General features: G+C 41.9%; 2 protein-coding genes across 2 annotated transcripts; one reads left to right on the top strand and one right to left on the bottom strand.

Annotated features, from left to right (window-relative positions):
• Window positions 1–4,103: 4,103 nt before the first annotated feature.
• zgc:162634 (uncharacterized protein LOC555881 homolog) lies at window positions 4,104–6,262 on the top strand. Its single transcript, XM_005937436.2, has 2 exons — window positions 4,104–4,409; window positions 5,454–6,262. The coding sequence occupies exons 1-2, from the start codon at window positions 4,207–4,209 to the stop codon at window positions 5,587–5,589; spliced, it is 339 nt and encodes a 112-aa protein (XP_005937498.1). The 5' UTR covers window positions 4,104–4,206; the 3' UTR covers window positions 5,590–6,262.
• A 2,664-nt stretch (window positions 6,263–8,926) lies between these two features.
• On the bottom strand, window positions 8,927–18,958 carry tat (tyrosine aminotransferase). The gene is made up of 12 exons (XM_005937437.2): window positions 18,820–18,958; window positions 16,947–17,251; window positions 16,740–16,844; window positions 16,537–16,604; window positions 16,197–16,355; window positions 15,619–15,757; window positions 15,476–15,528; window positions 11,483–11,635; window positions 11,216–11,344; window positions 10,931–11,014; window positions 9,718–9,816; window positions 8,927–9,627 (listed from the first exon to the last, which is right to left on the bottom strand). The coding sequence occupies exons 1-12, from the start codon at window positions 18,822–18,824 to the stop codon at window positions 9,487–9,489; spliced, it is 1,440 nt and encodes a 479-aa protein (XP_005937499.1). The 5' UTR covers window positions 18,825–18,958; the 3' UTR covers window positions 8,927–9,486.
• Window positions 18,959–20,854: the final 1,896 nt, after the last annotated feature.

The following is a 20,854-nucleotide window of genomic DNA, read 5'->3' on the forward strand; positions in this document are numbered from 1 at the left end:
TGTGTGTGTGTGTGTGTGTGTGTGTGTGTGTGTGTGTGTGTGTGTGTGTGTGTGTGCTCTGTTATTTCCAGGTGAAAACACAAATGCCAGATTAAAAACAGAAACGTGATCATTATCAAAAATAATCTGTGGAGGATCAGAGGAATTCCTCTTCTTCCAAAAAACATCTCATGACCCCTCAGATCAGATTGTTTCCTCGTCCTCTATATTTATACCCAAACCCTGTACAGTCTTGGCCTCATACAATCAATAGTCTTTTCTAATGGTGTTGTATCTTTGCCTCTTTGCCTTAGTGAGAGCGTGTGGTTGTCTCACTCTGTGTGTTAGTCCTGTCGCAGATCGGCAGCCTGTCCAGGATGTACTCCGCCTCTCGCTGGATGACAGCTGGGATAAGCTCCAGCCCCCCAGTGTGGCTTTGTAGCCACTGTGCCAAAGATGTGTTGACACCTGTTATTTCAAAATGGATATACTGTGAAAGCGAGATATTTCAAATACCGCAGAAAATCGGTTAAGAGATATGAATGATGTGTTATGAGTGAGGCCCACTCATAAAGGTTAATGAACCTTTAAAACATTATTTTATTTATTTATTTTACTTCCTACATTACCTTGGTCCATTTTTTGTTTTCTTTGTTTGCTTGTTACAATTTCTATCCTTAAAAATTCATAAAACCTATGAACTGAATTGATGACAGAATAGATGATTCTCCCACCGTGGGAGAATCCAGCTGCCACTCGATGTGAGCCAAGCTCTCACTACAGTCCTTCAGGGAGGATCAGATCCCTCATATTCCCAAACAAGACTATATCTAGACTGGTTGGGCACACGCTTCTATACCTTGAAATATGTATGAGACGATAAAAACTGACACTCTGAGATTTAACCAGTACACGGACTCTCCAGGACACCATGAAGTTGGAATACAGCCAGAACCAAAGGGCAGAGGGTGGTCAAAGGATCTCAACTGTTTTTCTCTGATTTTCATCAAGCGTCTGAGTCCACACGTCTCAGTTGGAAAAAGTAGGAGTTCTGATTGTGTCACATCAAAGAGTGAGGGAACAGTGGAGCAGGAGACTGACAGACAGATCTGTGCAGTGTCGGCAGTAATGTGGATCATCCACATGGAAAGGATCCAGTTGCGATGGTTCGGGTATCTGACTAGGTGAGGTGTTTCCAAAATTTCCAAGCAAGAGAAGATTCTGGGTCAGGCCCAGGATGCACATAAGAGAACATGTCTTTGGGAGAGATTATGTCCCCCACAGGAGCTGGAGGAGGTGGCTGAGAGGCACAGGGAGGTGTGGCCATCTCTGCCCAGACTGCAGCTCCCCTGCTCTGTGTCGAGCACCCAGAAGATGGATGGATGTGTTACACTGAAAATGTCAATGTGATTTTTAATGAGATTATTTTCTATTAAAGCAAAACACAAACTTTTAAAATCTGAGTCTGTTCATTCATGGTATAAATAACCTCATGCTCCTCCCAAACAGCTCTGTGAACCAACATCAGCACTTCAAGAGAAATGTTCATTTAGAGCAGGATGTTGGTGGCATGCCGGTCATGTCCAGATGTTCCCCAGAATTCATTAGGCAGTGATTTTTCTGCTGTCAGCAGACATCTTTAGTGTGATCTGTTTGATAAATGGGACATTTTGAACATCAGAGCATATTTTCTTCTGTATTATTTTCAACATGTCCGCTTTACTTTGCTGTTAAAGACCAATAATGACAATCAGCCAGTCATGTGCTGCATTTTGGCTTGAACAGGTGTCGACCTTTTTCAGTATCATTTCAGCCTCAGTCTGTGTTAGAGATGATGGATGCCTCTCAAGCAGGCCCATCTAATTTTACAACACAAACACCCAGCACGCCCCTGCGGGGGTTTATCCTTCAAGCTCGGGTCCTCTACCAGAGGCCTGGGAGCTTGAGGGTCCTGCGCAGTATCTTAGCTGTTCCCAGGACTGCGCTCTTCTGGACAGAGATCTCCGATGTTATTCCCGGGATCTGCTGGAGCCACTCGCCTAGCTTGGGAGTCACCGCACCTAGTGCTCCGATTACCACGGGGACCACCGTTACCTTCACCCTCCACATCCTCTCGAGCTCTTCTCTGAGCCCTTGGTATTTCTCCAGCTTCTCGTGTTCCTTCTTCCTGATATTGCTGTCATTCGGAACCGCTACATCGATCACTACGGCCGTCTTCTTCTGTTTGTCTACCACCACTATGTCCGGTTGGTTAGCCACCACCATTTTGTCCGTCTGTATCTGGAAGTCCCACAGGATCTTAGCTCGGTCATTCTCCACCACCCTTGGGGGCATCTCCCATTTTGACCTCGGGACTTCCAGGTTATACTCGGCACAGATGTTCCTGTACACTATGCCGGCCACTTGGTTATGGCGTTCCATGTATGCCTTGCCTGCTAGCATCTTGCACCCTGCTGTTATGTGCTGGATTGTCTCTGGGGCATCTTTACACAGCCTGCACCTGGGGTCTTGCCTGGTGTGATAGACCCCAGCCTCTATGGATCTTGTACTCAGAGCTTGTTCTTGTGCTGCCATGATTAGTGCCTCTGTGCTGTCTTTCAGTCCAGCTTTGTCCAGCCACTGGTAGGATTTCTGGATATCAGCCACCTCCTCTATCTGCCGGTGGTACATACCGTGCAGGGGCCTGTCCTTCCATGATGGTTCCTCGTCTCCCTCCTCTTTCTTGGGTTTCTGCTGCCTGAGGTATTCACTGAGCACTCGGTCAGTTGGGGCCATCTTCCCAATGTATTCTTGGATGTTCCTTGTCTCATCCTGGACTGTGGTGCTGACACTCACCAGTCCCCGGCCCCCTTCCTTCCGCTTAGCGTACAGCCTCAGGGTGCTGGACTTGGGGTGAAACCCTCCATGCATGGTAAGGAGCTTTCTTGTCTTTATGTCAGTGGCTTCTATCTCCTCCTTTGGCCAGCCTATTACCCCAGCAGGGTACCTGATCACGGGCAGGGCGTACGTGTTGATGGCCCGGATCTTGTTCTTACCATTCAGCTGACTCCTCAGGACTTGCCTGACCCTCTGCAGGTACTTGGTGGTTGCAGCTTTCTAGCGGCCTCTTCATGGTTCCCATTTCGCCTGCGGGATCCCCAGGTACTTGTAACTGTCCTCTATGTCTGCAATGTTGCCTTCTGGTAGTTCAATCCCCTCAGTTCTGACTACCTTCCCTCTCTTTGTTACCATCCGACTACACTTCTCCAGTCCGAACGACATTCCAATGTCATTGCTGTATAGCCTGTGTGGATCAGTGAATCGAGTCTCGCATCTAATTTTTATTATATATATATATTATATATATATATATATATATATATATATATAATATATATATATATATATATATATATATATAATATAGATAGATAAGATAGATAGATATATATGGGATATATTACAGCTAGAAGCAGTTTTAAAACAAGTTGGTTGGGGCCCTGCCAACAAAGTCTCAGAGCAATATCTTCAGCCACATGGATGGGGGGGAATGCATTCTGCCCTGGCTGGCACTGAGCTCTACCACAATGTTTAATATTGTATGGCTCTAACCTGCTGGGAAATCATTCCTGGGACATCTACGGGGCTTAAAAGAAATCAGACTCCAAACAGCAACTGTTGCAAAATTCACAAAATGTGTATCTACATTAGTTTCCTTCACTTAAAGCCACTGTTAAGGTGGCCGTGACTTTTATTATTCTAAGGATATTTACCACAGTATGGTGGGCAGCATAGAGATCTCTCCTTATGGTGATGTGGAGTGTAGTCTAGCTGACCAAATCAGTGCTTTTCACATTCATTTAATGTTTATTGTTTCTTTGTTTGTTTTGTCATTATTTTATTTCCACATCTGGTCAAAGCCCACACACAGAATACGTTTGAATGAAATTAACACTGGGGCACTAACAGTGGAACACTGCCACCATGCGGGCAAATGTGGAAACTGCGCGAACAAACGTTCACCAAATGACATGTACGACTAGCAGTGGTATCTACCGTGTTAAATATAGTATGTTAGTTTGCATATGTGACCAAGCCCGTGGTAGATATTTTTATTGAATAAGTGAAAAAGCGGAACATTTTAAACCCGAAAGGGCCAAGGAGTCACAGGAAGCGGACTGATTTCACGGTTACACGCGTACTTATGCTTCCTGTAGGAGACTTGGACGCGGTAGGCACTTTGTGGTCATGTTTAAGAATGTTTTGAGCAGATTGCTGACTGAAACCTTCTTTGTTGAGCGTAATGTGAGAAACACGCCGTTATTACGGAGGGTAGCTGCCGTCTCCGCGCCGGTGAGGAGCTTTACGGACGTGAAGGACGAAGCGCAGCCGCCTTTCGACGCCGCCCTGCTGGAGGTCCTCGTATGTCCGCTGTCCAAGAAACCGCTCAGGTAACACACACAGACCTGTGCTCAGGTTACTTACTAATATTTACACGCTCTGGTTCCTGTTGTTCAGCCGTGTTGCTCTCTAGCAGGACAAACGGCACCACCTCACACGCACTTTCTAATGTGTAAAACAGTTTGAGCCTTTTAAATTGTTCAGTTCTTGTCCAGTTTGAAGACGCGACACTGCGATGTACTTGCTGATTGGCTGGCTTGTTAGGGTCTGTCATTTGCCTTCGCAGATACTTTACATCTGTGAAAACAAATGGAAATTATGCCTGAATCTGGTTTAGCTGAACATCTGTGTGGCTCTCAACACAACCCCTCACTCACATAGACAAACACAACACCTACGCCAGGAAGCTCTTTGTGAACTACGGCTCAACATCTAACACCATCACCAAACAGACTGGAGTTCAGATGAACCTGGATATTAGATTTCCTCACTAATCGCCCTCAGATTGCTGTTAACCACGAGTTTTGGTTGTTGTTAAGTTTGCAGATGATATGATGCAGTTGGAATCTGCCAACAGTGATGATACAAACAGCAGGAAGGAGGTTCACAATTTGACCCCATAGACTGATGATAACCTGCTCTTAAACACCACAAAGACCATTACAGACTTCAGGACCATATGTGTATATACTTCTCAAACTTTATACTTAGTAATACATGTCAGTAAATTGTATTATTTAAGTACTGTCCTTATCCTCCACTGAATCTTTTTTCTGAAAAGTTCTCTGAGATCAGATTTAGATTTTTAGGTTTATCTCCTAAAACTTTTAAATTAATGATCATCCAGCTTCCTGCTGTTGAGTTCCTGAGGACTGCACACGAGCACATCTGTGCTGGTGTTATTTACACACACCCATTGTGGGCAAATGCTTACATAAATATGATAACATAAAACAAGCATTGCATGTGTGTGTCATGGTTTTATTAAGTTCACATGAACTACAGCTGCTACTGCTGCTGCATTCACAGTTTGTAGGAAATGTCAGCACTTCAGTGCTATGAAAGACTTATTCTACTATGTTATTCCTCCACAGATACGAGCCTAAGACCAACGAGCTGATCAACGAGGAGCTCGGCATTGCCTATCCCGTCATCGACGGCATTCCCAACATGATCCCTCAGGAGGCCAGACTCATTCGGAAAGATGCTTCAGACACACCTGCACAGTAACAGAAAAGCCTTCACTTTGAGTTGACCTGAGCAAAAACAAACTGGACGCTGGCTTTAAAAAAACTGTTTGACTAAATAAAATTGAGGTGTTGGATTCTTTCAGTTGTATTTTGGCATTCTAGCCAAAGCGCACGTAACACATCATCATCCGGCAGCACGTTACCTCCGAGCCCATCTGCAAACATGTTGTCCCTGTCTGTGATGGTGGGACTGGTCCCCATAGTGTCCCTCTTTGGTTTGTTCTACTCTGCGGCGGTGGATGAGAACTTCCCTCAGGGCTGCACCAGCAGCAGCAGTCTGTGCTTCTACAGCCTGCTGCTGCCCGTCACCATCCCCGTCTACGTCTTCTTCCACCTCTGGAGCTGGATGGGGATCAAGCTTTTCAGGCACAACTAGGCTGGTTTCTCAACACAGATGTGTTGAGCTGCCAGCCTCACACAGTTGTAAAACATCTGTGGCTGAAGTGGCTTTCATTTCTTTAAGCCCTTTGGAGGAAGGTAAAGACGGATGGTGCATGGATGCTTTTTAAAGCTGAAAAAAATTTTGTGTCTCATTTAGAGTATGAGACAGTATGTTAGTCATTACAGCTGTTAAACAAACCCCTGGATATCATTTGCACATAAAGTAGAAGGCTGTATATTTTCTGAGCAAATAATAAAAATCTTTATGCAAATCCACTGTTTCCATACTTGAGTCCTGACTTCACAAAACGGGAACATCTACTCGTTTTAAATGAATGCATTTGAATATATAACAGACTACATTTGTGCAGAATCGACTGTGCTGTGATCTGCAGTGTGTCTCAGTTTTATTGCATTCAGAAAATTCACAAGCTGACATTTAAAAGTGGAACTCAGACAAACTTGCCTGACAGCTCAAACATGACAGAGCACCCAAAACTTTTAAGTCGCGCTGCACAACACCGTCCTCAGATGTGTTTTTCTACCACAGTTCATGTTGAACTCATGAAAGCGTGATTCCTCTTCTGATGAATGTTGGGAACGTTCAGCAGGAGCCTTCAGCGTGCATCATAGAGGGAAACGCGATCTGACAGCATTAGAGCTGCTGACTTTCTGCTCAAAGTCTCAGGTTGAGCTCGAGGTTCAGGAGCAATGCAAATTTGACACACGCTGCTCTTCACCTGAAGCCACGAAAACTGAACTGGTGTTGCAGAAATGATGCAGTGTCTGCTGGAAAAGTTTTGGGAATGCACAAACTGTGACGTCTAAGGACTTTAATCTGAATCAAGAGTTACGATGGAGGCAGGTCGGAGTGTAGAAACCTGAAGATTCCTGCTTTTGAGTTTCAAACTTTGATTTTAAAGTTGTTTCTTTTCTTCTGTGTTCTCACAGTCATGCTGTTTCTTCTCGATTTTCTTTCCTTACAGCTGCTCATCCTTCTGTGAAACAGAAAGAGACAGGTTGGTTATTTTATTGAATTAGCGTGTCTTAGTGCTCTTTTGGTATGAGCAGAGACGCCCAGCACTGAGCTGCTGACGGTCATTTTAAGTTGGAGAAAGTTGAAAAGAGTCACTGCTTGTTTGATTTGTCAGTTTTGCAGACAACAGCACACAGAGCACTTGTATCATCAGTCATGAGCAAACTTCCACTGGCTCTACTACGTATATATCAAAACAAAACAGAAATTTGATGCCTGTGATATTCCAGAGAAAGACCTCAGGCGTTATGTGGCACGTATGTGCACGTCTATCCATAAACTGGATTAATCATGCAAACTGCACGAACGTGAGATCCACGTGGCTGCATGAGGAGCTGTCAATGCTACGTTTGGTGCCTTTAAAGTTACCCTTCAGGATAGATATTGCTTTTATGACTTATTAGTTTCCCAGGTGAAATATGGATATGGCATCCTGCAGTTGCACCAGCAGCACAGTGGCCAGCAAGGCTTGCAACGCCTGCCCTGACCTCATTCATTAATGAATCTGTGGAGGATGGTCATCATTTCCTCCATGGTGCTTTTGGTTATCCTGCAGTGTTGCAAGAAAACAAACCTTCCCATCGCCCAGTAGGAGGCTCCACAGACCAGCCAAAAGTTATTACCAGCCGTGTCACGGCTCCATCACTGTGGGCAGGCAGATGGAGCAGCATGTGAGTGTTGTTGATAGTCTGAATGCTGGTTTGAGATCAGCTTCAGTGATGAAGGAGGACATTCGGTGTGCATAAGGAGATTAAAGGCAGTCTTTAAGTCCCAGCTAGCTCAAACATGAGATAAAATACGCTGCACAGGTAAACTCATGTTTTCTTTCTGAGCAAATCAGTTAAGCCAGGACTAAAGTTAAGCTTCATAACTGCATGAATGTAAGTTTTATATTTTACTGGAGCAGTGCTAGTCAATCCTTTCTTTTTTTTTATTCCCTAAATATAGAAGTGTGTTGTTTGTTGTAATCATTTGTTTTGCATCAAATATTTTTAAAAATATTTTAATCCAGAGACAAAACTCGGCTTCTGGAAAAGAAAAAATGATCACGTTATGAGTCCTAATATTTGTTCCACTGTGTTGTAAACACAAGTTCTCCAAAATATTTATAAGAATTGATAAGAAACAGAGATCACTGAAACTATTAAAACCTCATTTTAACATGTTTTTGTTCAATAAGCCTCATAAGTTATGGATAAACCACATGAACCTTGTGTTTCTGTCATGTAGTGACTGATGCTGATCAACTGTATTTGGCTTTGCAGTTGTGCAAAAGTCTTGAGTCACCCCTCGTTTCTTTATATGTTGCTTCCTAGGAATCAGACAGACTCAGTTCTCTTTCTGAATCTCTTTTAAAGTTTTTCTTTGTTAAATCATTTACACTGATCTATGAATCAATTTTGCATAAAAAATACTCCGAACCCAAGGGATGAAACAGGGTTGTGTAGATACAACTTAGCAAAGAACCAATTTGAAATTGTATGTTTACACTTTGTTACTAACTGCCTGTAGCAAAAATATCCTTTGTTCCAGTTTCTTTAGTTGAATCTCTGCAAAATGCCAAAGATAGCACACTTTGAACTGAGGACTGGTGGGTCTAAAAATACTGTCTGCAGCAGATAAACAGTATCTGAAAGTCATGAGGAAAACGTCCAGCAGAGACCCGACAGGACCTGAGGGATGCATTTGGATCTTCAGCTGATCCATCTACTGTTCACTGAAGCCTCATCAGAAACGTTCTCAGTGGAAGAGTGGCTGTCGAGAAGCCATTCTTAAAGAAGGGAAACGGGAAGAAAAGGCTGTGAAAGTTACGCAGGAACTGAACTGAAATCATGGAAGCAGGTCTGATAGAGCAATGAATCCAAATGTGAAATTTTTGATTCAAATCATCAGAGGAGGATTATTTTGTTTCCGTTTATATTTTATTCTGCGATTTTTCTTTAACATTGAATATTTATCCTTTACCTGTTATGTCAGTACAGTTTATTATATTAACTGTTAACAATGGCACAAAACAAAATGCTGTGTCTGAAAATAATGCACAATATTTATACTTCGTCTATCTACATAGATAGACAGACAGACAGACAGACAGATAGATCTCATGTATGGAGGTGATTATCAGTATACAAGGCTTATAAAAACAAACAAACACATTCACTTCCTCTACTTGTAGCTCAGGAAAAAAAGCAAGCATAAACTAACAAAGAAGCTAGCTGCAGATTATATCAAAGAGGTGTGTAAGTGAAATACAATTGATATAAATATACAAGTACAGGTTAATACAAGCTGTCAGTATAAAATATAAATATCACATTTGTTCATTTCTTAAGAGTTTACATAAAAATTACACCATTAGATATGCTGTTGCATGCTTTTTGTTGCCATGGCAGCTTTTGAAAAAAAGATTTCAGGGTAATGTTGTGGTGGGACAGCTGTAAGACTGGTACAGCCCCTGCATTACTGGTCCAGGTCATTGCTGTCACGGCTGGGGGGGCGATAGTGGCTCTGGCAAAACTCCCTGATCCGAGCACAAGCCTCCAGCATCATCTCCTCCGGGACTGTCACCACAATGCGGAAGAAGTTGGGATACTCAAACGCCTGTGAAACGTCAGGAAGGATGGAGTTTAGAAATATGTCGGTGTGAGGGCCGACAAATCAGCAGTGAGAGGAAAGGTGATGGCGTCTTACCGAAGCAGGCAGACAGAAGACAGACTGCTCAGTCACCAGCCGTTCGGTGAAGTCCACATCGTTCTTAAAATCTGGGAAGTGATCCATGTCGATCCCAATCTGGAAAATGTAAATACCATGGTTGGTCTAACCTCTGAACTCTGAATGCTGACATCATTCAGACTCCTTTACTGTGTGCACACTTCATTTGTAGTTTCCCACCAGTCAATGAAATCTTTCATTTTCAAAGGTATTCAGACCCTTTTAGTGGTTCCGACGTGTTCTCAGCTGTATTCCATTTGCCTGAATCATCCTTAATCATCTGACTGGAGAGACTTGAGAAATTCTCACATGGGATATCAAATCCCAGGATTTTTATTTCACGTCACCAAAACTCTCAGTAGATCTCTTTGATAAAACTATGGTGAAGCAGAAATCTGCCAACAGTGTCCCCGGGTGCTTAGCAGCCAAACTTTGGGAGAAATTTAAAACCATGAGGATTCTTCCTACATCCGTCAGTCTGGCCAAACAGAGTAGCCAGGCACGTAGGTCCTTGATCACAAAGGTGACCAGGAGCCCAAACAGTCGCTCTGATAGAGCTTCAGAAGTCCTGGAGAACCTGCTGGTAGCACCACCATCTCACCAGCACCCCATCAGTCAGACTTTTATGTTATGAGCAAAGAGAAATGTAAACTATGACAACCTGTCCAAAAGGCCAAAATGTAACTATTTGTTGCCATAGTAGAAGCACTTTGTCCATGTATCTACATCTCACATCTGCACATGGACACGCCTAAACTCATTATAAACCCCAATACACTCATTACCTGCTGACACTAACCCCACAGAGAAGCACGGCGGTGGTATCATCGTGCTGTGGGGTGCAGCAGGTACAGGGAGATGAATGATGAATGCAAATAAATATAAATATTGTAGAGATTACCTAAGCTGTAACTGCTGCTCAAAGACCTCATTCAAAGTATGAATTCAAGGTCTAAAAGCTTCTGTAAAGTTTCTGTTTTAAACTCACAAATCTGATTTTTAAAGTCATTTAAATGGTTAAGTGTGAGTCATTTGCAAAATCCAGACACTGTGGAAATTTCCCATAAAATGTGATAACCTGGGCACAGAGCACAGTTCACTGCGAAAATGATGATGATGAGGAAACTAAATGTGACTGAGAAAATGATCATGGCACAGAAATTTGAATGCAAACCACACGTTCAACACTCACCATGATGTACATGGCTCCTGAAGGCATGACAGGGTTCAGGCCGGGGACGGAGGACAGCTCGCTGAAGCAAATCTCTGAGTTAGACTGAGGAAGCAAAGAACGATAAACCGTTCACACAGTGTCATGTGATGCATATTAATGTGCATTACTATGTGATTTCAGACAGAATTAAGACATAACAACAAGAATCTGGACTGAAGGAACAAAAAAGGAACCAGGGTCAGCTACTGCTACTCAAAGTTAATTATAAAGGTGGAATATATTAAAACAACTTCTCTCCATTACCTTAAGGAAGCCGATGGTGTTGTTGTAGAAGCTTTGAGGAGTGCTGTCGAGGATTTGCTCCAGCGCCCCCTGAACGATGCTGCAGGCTCCCAGAATACGCTGGCTGAGTTTTACCAGACCCTGTCGAATCTGAACGAAGAAACGGGCCAGTCGGGTAAATGTAATGTGCAAATTATTGTATATCATTGTGTGTTTGGGTTTGAGTATTGGAACAATCGGTCAACGCTTCCCCCATCAGGAACTGTAAAATAAATAAATAAAAAGTACCTCAGTTCCAAATATATCATTCCTGTCATGGATGAGGATCCATCCCATCCTCCAGCCAGGCACCAGCCAGCGTTTAGCCAAACCGCCACAGGACAGGATGGGAACATCACTGCTGAGGGATGCCATTGAAGGAGAACTGCATCCTGGGAAAACCTGAGGGCAAAAACAAGAATAAAAACTTTATATTACATATGCAGATATTTGACTTCCTTTGACTTTCATACGTTTACAGATGTTTCATTGAGGCAAACTGACGTGCAGCCGTTTTAATTCATATGACTTAAAAGGAGAAAATCATCATGCTGTTGTTGTTTGGATCAGTTTGGGTTTCCCACAGACTGACACCACAGTGAAAAAACAAGAGGGCTTGGAGATAAGCGAAAAAAAATCATAGGAATTCTTGGTAATTTTGAAATTATGTTATTAAGACGAAGGCTCTGTGTTAAAGAGAGACCAAACTTTCTCAGGCAGATCAGAGGAAGGACGGGAAGACCCAGGGCTGGAGGTGGGTTGCAAAGCAAGTTGCAGATGCACAGCAACTATTGCTGACTGAAGCAGCTCAAAGAGAGCCCTTCATATAATATTTGCCAGTTGGGCACTGAGATCAGCTGATGTCTTATTTATTAGCCCCTGGGGAGTCTTAGGGTCGATTTGTGGCTCTAGGTCCGATAGTGTATGCATTTTTCTAAGACCCCCCAGGGGTTAATTAAGCATTTCTGTAGTTATGCTTTCTTCATTTCAATTTGTGTCTGATGCCCTCCTTAAAAAGAAGAGGAAACAAATAAACTTCTGTCATTTACACAGCGATGTATAATCAGAACTACTTTCATCCTCATGTTAACTAACAGCATGACAGCAGCTGTTTACAGAGTAAAACACTGCAGCGAGGAAAGTGTTAAAAGACACAAACAACAATTACATGAACTTTTAAGTTGGATCTTGCATAATATTCTTCCTGAAAGTCTCACAAAAATACCAGAGAGAAACAAAAGGAAGAGAGTTAAAGAGGGAGGCCGATGCTGAGGTAACCACAAAGAGAAACGTTTCACCCACAGAAAGCTGGTTCTTATTAAAGCTGCGTGACATGGAGAAAAGACACTACCCCGCATCCTATTGGCCAGACTGAAGTGAATGACATAACAGCAGCACTAATGTGATTGCATAACTCGTTTTCTGGCACAAATGTCTTAAATGCCTCTCAGATCAAGAGGAGGACAAATGTAAAGCATTGATCAACATAGATGCAATGAAAAGCTTGATGGAGCATGTGCAGCTGTGTGCATGGCTTATAACTGTGACTCATAGGCAGGTCAAACATCTCCACAGAGAGCATGTTGACTGTGCAGACGTGCCCCATAAAACCACAATTTATCACTGAAGGGCTTACAGAGGTGAGGAGCAGGGGCACTGACCCACTGCCTGAAACGTCCTAGGTGCTGCAGCTCACAGTCGCCGCTCACTGAAAAACAGGCCTCACCAGTGCACCCTGAGGCCACGTCTCCACCCACCACACGGCCCCCATTCCTCCCCAGGTTCTGCTGTAACAAAACCAGACAGCTGCAGTAATTGCAAGCACATGCAGCCAAAAAAGTGCAAAGTCATTCTGGTCTGCACATGCTCATTATGGAACGGTCCAATGGTGGCGAGGTGGTTTGTGGAAGCACCCAGTAACCCCGACTTTAAACTATTACACTCACAACAGCTCCCACAAAAACAAGCTTTCAAAAGTTGTTTTTTGTTCAGCTTTAATATCATCAAGCAGGCGAGTCAGCAAGTCCACTGCGACACAAGGCCTCCCAGTGTTTTTCCACAAAAGCACACATCTTCATCTCAACTCCAGAGCTGAGATGAAAACGTGGGAAGATGGCAAAGGAAATATCACAGACGATGCAGTGTGCAGCATGCATGTACTAAATGCCTCTTAAACGACTGATCGATCGATTGTTTTAGTTTGCACTCATTAGACAGACCAACACATTGTAAAGTGCAAAAGTCCAAACAGCTCAGATGTAACAAAGGACTGGAGGGAATAAATCCGAACAAGACCCAAACTGTCAACTTCAGCTGAGACAAAGATGATCGGAAACTCCTCAAAACAACCCCCACGAACTAAAAGATGCTAAAGCATCATAGTTACTGTCTACTGCTACGTGAGTTTTATTTAGCAGAGACATGCCTGGAGGATAAAGGTGAGGCAACAAAGAAAGAAAAAAACGAGTGTAAGTTCAAATATTTCGGGAACCATTTATGTCAGAGGTAGAACACTCTACATGTACAAATCATTTTTAAAATAATAGTTAGTATAAATGCATATGATGCACTTATAGCCTATAAAAAGGAAATAAAGGTGTTCTGACAGATCAATTTGAATTCTCAGTGGAAAATTACTGCACTGTTGCCTCATCTCCATTTGTTGCGAGCTGACAAACAATATGATGCCTGCCAGAGAGTGTGTCTGCTTATCTGTGGACATATTTGCATGACCTTCAACTAAACTTTGACCAGTACAGATTTTCCCAGACTGATGGTAAATGGTAAATGGTCTGCATTTGTATAGCGCTTTACTCAGTCCCTAAGGACCCCAAAGCGCTTTACACTACATTCAGTCATTCACCCATTCACACACACACTCATTGTTATAAGATATGCATGTTAAAATGTGTTGCATCACTGATGGTTTCAAGAAGAGTTGCAGAATAAGAACTTTTCACATTTTATGAGCGGAGATCTAATTTTATTACTTTCAAGTGCGAGAAAATATTTTAGCAAATGTGAGGACAAATAAGCTTGTCCTCATAAACGTTACGCTACATTATTATTCTTATTATGAGCAAATGCAATACTGCTGATAATGAGCAGAGAAGGATTTGTAACTGGAAGGTTTATATAACATATTAACAATATTTAAGACCCTATTATCCTTCGATGTAGAGTAGACATTGATTTGTTTTAATATGTTGGAAAAGTTTTGCTGTTGAAAAAAATATCTGAAAGAATCTTCAGAAACAGGAATATTTCACAGTTTCTGATAATGCAAAGCTGATGAGCAATCAAACTTTTGAAAGAGCTCCACGATTACACCCACGTGTACAGAAAGACAGTGTGACTGGTCCAGTATAGACCGAGCTGTCACTATATGCTGATGACTTAATTCTGTTTATTAGACAAAAATCTGTTCTAGCTTTATTCCATTTAATCAAACCTGAAATCTTTAAAGAAAACCTGTAAGTCACTGGGCCTAGAAAAACAGACCACAGTTTTGCTGCATAGTTCTACTGGAAGTCTGTTCCTGTTAAAAGGCAGGTCTTTCTCCCCACCATCACCAAGAGATGTTGAGAGAGGATCGTCTGATTGCTCGGGTCTTTACCTCACTATTTAAGGTGCCCTGAGAAAACTGCTGTAAATTGGAATGAAATGTAATATTCCACACAGGTGAACAAACCATACACTTATTAGATAATGTCAACATAACTCCTTTTGGAGCAGTGCTGGTTATACAATGCTAGTACTATTTTGTGAGTGTACACTCGATACTTGTTCAAATGTTCAAATCACATGTTTTTGCTCCTTTTTGACAAAAGTTGTTTAAATGTCCAAAAACATTTGTGTGACAATTTGTGGCTTTTACAGTTTTTACAACCAACATGACAAAATGATAAAATAGAAACATGTGGGACTTACCTTTTATATTTAGTACTGGACGGTATGTTTTAACATGGATGCGGTCTCACTTTAAATCTTTATCTATCCACTGCTTGTCCTTGCTGACCTCCCGGCCACTGGCCTGCACAGAGGCACTAATCCCCCCCATGTGCTGATGTGAGGTTGTGCACGCACATCAGCACATGCAGAGCCAGGGCAAATGCCACCAATTGGAACAGAACATCTACTGTCATTGTGGTTTAAAACAAAAAGAAAGTGCCTCGCTGGTGTTGCACGAGCCAAGCCCACCTGTGCTGAGATGCAGCTTGTGTCGACAGCTGCTACACTCACCATGTCACTGTAGATCTCATCAGCCAGGATGGGGACACAGTGTCTGGAGGCCACTGGACAAAGGAAGAATGGAATTGTTTGAGAGATGTTGTGTTTGTTTGCTTACAAAACTGGAATTCTTCCCCACTCTGAGTGCAGCCAACCTTTGAGGATCTCCTGCAGGTGCTTCTTGTTGAAAACAGAGCCACACGGGTTGGATGGGTTGGTGATGATTAGACAGGAAGTCCTCTCATCAATCAGGCTCTCCATGTGCTGCAGGTCAACCTCCCACGACTTCTCCGGCTGTGAAAATAATCATAATACATGTTTATGCACTGATGAGTGTTTATTATCATTACTTTACTTGTATATTATGTTCATGCCACTTTTACTTTAGTAACTTTACAAATTACATGCTCATAAAATCCGATTCTTTGATATAAATGAATCCAGTTAACAGAAAACATAAATGCTGTGTGTTCCACAGCCTTCACCATCACCAGCCTCATTCACATGTTTCCTGCTCTGTTGCTCCTTTGAGATGTGGTCATTAAAATATGTGAAATCTTTCTGGGAGAAATAACAGATAAGCTGAGTGTGGCAGATCCATTTGAGTTTACCCATGATTGATGTACTTGAAAAGATGATGCCACTAAAATGTAATAATCATAACTGTTCCAGCCCAAAAAGTGTTTAGTGCTTAGGCCAGCATTAAAAACAGAGAAACTGTCCCCACACTTACAAGCAGGTTGTAGAGTTTGACCTCGATGCCCATGGAAACAGCCAGAGTTTTATATAAGGAGAAGCCTGGGCACGGTACCAGGATATTGTCTCCTGGGTTGCACAACACACTGATAGCCAGGTCGATGGCCTGACTGCATCCGCTGGTCAGAATCACATCCTGGAAGAGAGACAGGGTCTTCTTTAGTTCGGAGAATCTGTTAATTTCACACAGGAACTCAAAACAATCCACTGTAACGAGCAGATTGACGCCAAAGCCATTTGCTACTGAGTTTTTAGTAAAAGTGTAGTTCACATTTCAGATTTAGGGGCAGACAGTAATGTGTGTGAGGAGTGAGCACCTCTGCCTCCAGTGGAGCCTCAGGGCAGCTGTAGAAGTTTGCCACCACCTGCCGACTCTGCAGGTAACCTGTCAGTGGACGCAGAGAAAGGATTCATGATTGTATATGTTCAACAGTTTCTTCTGCGCTTTGCTGGCTCTTAGAAAAACATATTTATCTTTGCATCTATCTTTTCACATCATTTCACTTTAGGGATGGCTCACCGACAGAGGGAGCATAGCCGTTGTATTTTTGGGAGTCTATGGCATCCTTCATGGCCTGAAGCACTGCACCATCGGTGGGCAGGTTTCCAAACACGGTGGGATCCCCTGAGGAGCAAAGGTGAAGGTAATCAGCAGTTAGAAAAAACAAAGAATAAGCATGATGCAAACCCCCAAATCTAAAGTGAATTTTACGAGGAATCTCCTCACCGATCGAAAGTGCGATCATGGGTTTGTCCGGGTTCGGGGTGAGCTTCATCCCATCCACGATGGCCCTGATGGGGTTGAGCGTGTTGTTAGCCATCTCCGAAGGCTTCACCTCCCACCTCTGCCTCCGGCTCTTAGATTTGATCGGGTATAAGGCGCCTTTGATGTTGACATGGTGGACGCCATTCCCGTGCACCCCATTTCTGTTCACTCCATTTTCATTTAGGGTTTTTCCATTTACCGTAGTTTTGCCACAAACTCCCTTCCCGTTCATCTGAACCATGTAAGACTTGGTCTCCATCCTGGAACTAAAGAGTCCAGCACAGGATTAACAAATGATTCATTTAATCAGACTCAGTCTTGTAATGTGCCATACTTTGTATCTATACTCTCCTAGATTGCAGAGGTGTCAATTTCATATACAATATTTATATATTAAATATATAAAAATATGTATTGATATTTATCATATTTATATCTGTAACTGTATTACAGACATATTTATTAATATATTTATTTAATGTAAACGTATGTATTTTTATTTATTTATTTTTTCCCAGATTCTGTAAATATGTAAATTGATACAAATGCATATAAATACCAACGCAGAAAAATCCTAATTCTATAAATTCATTAGTTCCTTTGTTTATTTTATTATGACTGATTTTATCATCAGTGATTCCTCTGCATTATAAAATTTTTATTTATGCATTTATTTATTTGTTTAGTTATTTACTAAAGAGAGAGCTCACAGTGTTTGTGATGGTGCGGTCACCAACAACTAATAATATATAAATATATACATGCATACATTTACCAATTAATACATAAAGTATGTCAAATTAAAAATTTATTTTAAAAACAATTAAATCAACACAAAAATTAATTCAAATGAATATGAACATTTTACATTAATTAGATTAATTAGAATCTTTATTTGTATTTTTTATGCATTTAATTGCTCTTTGTGTTTTTAGTACAATGACACAAGTTGAGTCCAATGAAATAGAATAAATGAATTAATCTGGGCCTTTGGGTTCGCCTTCTGATGTTGATGCATTTAATTCCTTTCTATTAAATACATTTAGTATATTTAATTGTTCAATTCTGTTTTCATTTCTTTAATTTGGCTCCGTCATCTCCGGTATATGAACAAAGGGCTCCAAAAAAAGGGGGAGAGGGGGGTTCTTGGTGTTTATTGGGCCTGATTACTCCTGCTTACTTCCAGCTGTGTGAACTTTGTGTTTGGAAAATACTAAAATAAAATACTAGAAACACTACAAATCTTCCACCGACAACCTTCATACATCAGTATTATCTATGGGTTTTTTTTTAAAAAAACCGAATATATATACACACACACACACACACACACACATGTATGTACTACACTATATATACTGTAACAGTTGTTAATGGTCTCGCCTACATTGTGAAAAAAATCTTTTTCCTGAGGTACAAAAAAAAAAAACTTGAAAAATTGAGGTTTTGTGCATAAAAAAAGAAAAAACAAGAAACAATTTATATATTTTCCTCATCAACGTGAATTATTGATCTGCTCAGATTTTGATTTAACTTTCAAAGCTTTTCTGTTCAAGATTGTAATAAATGAAAGTGACCGCATTCACAGGTTAATATTTCATTGATAATTCATTCATAGATTCATCGGTCTACAAAGAAGCTGAGGTTTAGTATTAAGTGGTTTAAAGCATAAAGTTATCCGGTCGTAATAAGAGTGCTGTAATGTGTAATATAAGTCTTTGAAAACTTGTAATTTATCAGGATGCCACTCAATTCATACGTGATTTTAAATCAGCCAATTAATGAAATTACATAATTTTAAAAAAAAGAAAGAAAAATAATGTTGTTTACTTACCTCATGATTTATTCAAAGTCTCCAAAAAGCAGAAGCGCAGTTTAATCGCTCTCAGTTAAATTAAAGAACAGAAGCCAGGATGTACAAACCCGGCTTTATAGCGAGATCCCTGAAAATGGGTGTTGAGCCCTGCCCATAATTCCATTGGTGGAGGTTGAGGGTTGTACCATCACACCCCTCTAACATCACTAACCAGAACCATACGACCACAAAACCTTAACAGCATCAATCAGCATGTAGGAGCAGTGAAAGAGAGGAGCTGGCCTCACGCACAGGGAGACCGCCTCAGTGCGTCACGCCAGAATCAGCTGGGGCCAAAGCGAGGGTCTGACAGCAGGACAGAAATCTATTGATCGTGAAGGCAAATATGAGTCCCACAGCCCGGGACATATGAAGGTCTGCAGGAAACGAAAGTCATCTTCATCTCATATGTGTGTGTGTGTGTGTGTGTGTGTGTGTGTGTGTGTGTGTGTGTGTGTGTGTGTGTTGTGTCCTTTACATATTTTTGTGATTTACATTGCTGTGCTTGAGAGTCACCATCTACTGGAGCCAAATTCCTTGTATGTGTTTGTGCATATACTTGGCCATTAGACGCACTTTCCATGGAAATGAATGAGTCTAGTTTCCAGCACTGATCAGAGACCATCCAGATCAAAGCTTTTCCCAGGAAATATCAAAGAGATGTCATCACCTTCCACTGCTTCCTAACTTATAAACAAGGTTTCTTCTTTGCTTTGTGCACATAAAACCATAAGACAACAGAAAAATTATGAAAGAAAATTGTGAGAAAACAAACTAGGCTCTGCCTGTGAATCACTGTCTTCCTCCTTCCATCTCCTTCTCTGGTCTTTCACTCTCCACTTGCTGTCCACCTGAGAACGAGGCACAATCTGCTATTGCATTAAACTATTATTTAATTATCCACACTTAATAATAATAATGATGGATTGGATTTATACAGCGCTTTTCTAGGCACCCAAAGCGCTTTACAATGCCACTATTCATCACACACTGGTGGAGGCAGCTACAGTTGTAGCCACAGCTGCCCTGGGGCAGACTGACAGAAGCGAGGCTGCCATATCGCGCCATCGGCCCCTCTGGCCAACACCAGTAGGCAGGAGGGTAAAGTGTCTTGCCCAAGGACACAACGACCAGGACAGAGAGCCCAGGGATCGAACCGGCGACAGATGCGGTTCCTGACCCCCTGAGCCACGGTCGCCCCACTTAACAACTCTTGCACCTAATCCATAATAAAGTAATGACAGGAAATGTTATAGAACCAAGAAATTGTGTTTATTATTGTTTTTATACTTGAATACCTCTGCGATGCAACAACTGATGCGTGTGTTATTGTGACCTGTCCTGTACTCCAGCTGCTGAGGGATCCACTGCTTTAGCCTCACACAGCTGCTTCTGTCACTGTTTCCTCCTCGTGTCCTTACAGGGCATGTCTGGACAATAATATAACATGAGTAATAATTTTTAAAAATCGATACACAATCATTTTGCTGCTGCAGCATTTTGTCATATTTGAAATATAAATCTAATCTATAATCTGTTTACAGATTATATATACAGTGTGTGCGGTTTTTTGAATATCATAATTATAATATTATAATATTCCATATTTATGTGGCAGGGAAAGGCCCTGTAGCTCTTCACGAGCTCCTTCCCGGCTCGTAACCGGCACGCACTGCCGTCAAGGGCGAGCATTGGTTAATGGTCATCATGTGACTGATGCAAGCCTTTTATTTAGCAAAATTGTGAATAATAGTTAAATGTTTTTGTTGAGGGGCACAGGCAGGACCCCACACGCACACACATAGAAGAAAAAACGCCTCAAGAAAAGGGCACTTGGGGCACCCAACGTGCTCAAGCCCCCTCCACCCCCTCTGCACGTGCCTGGCGTGAACACTAAACTGATCATCACGTCTTGTCTTGTCAGGAAGCTGGTAAGGAGTGTGTTGTGGGAGCGGAGCTTTGCTGTAAATATCGAGTGTTGGATTTCCACCTTTCACACCACGGACCACGAGCA

Source organism: Haplochromis burtoni, unplaced genomic scaffold (genome assembly GCF_018398535.1).
Source record: "Haplochromis burtoni strain Fernald_Lab_line unplaced genomic scaffold, NCSU_Asbu1 Contig_229, whole genome shotgun sequence".
Lineage (NCBI taxonomy): Eukaryota > Metazoa > Chordata > Actinopteri > Cichliformes > Cichlidae > Haplochromis > Haplochromis burtoni.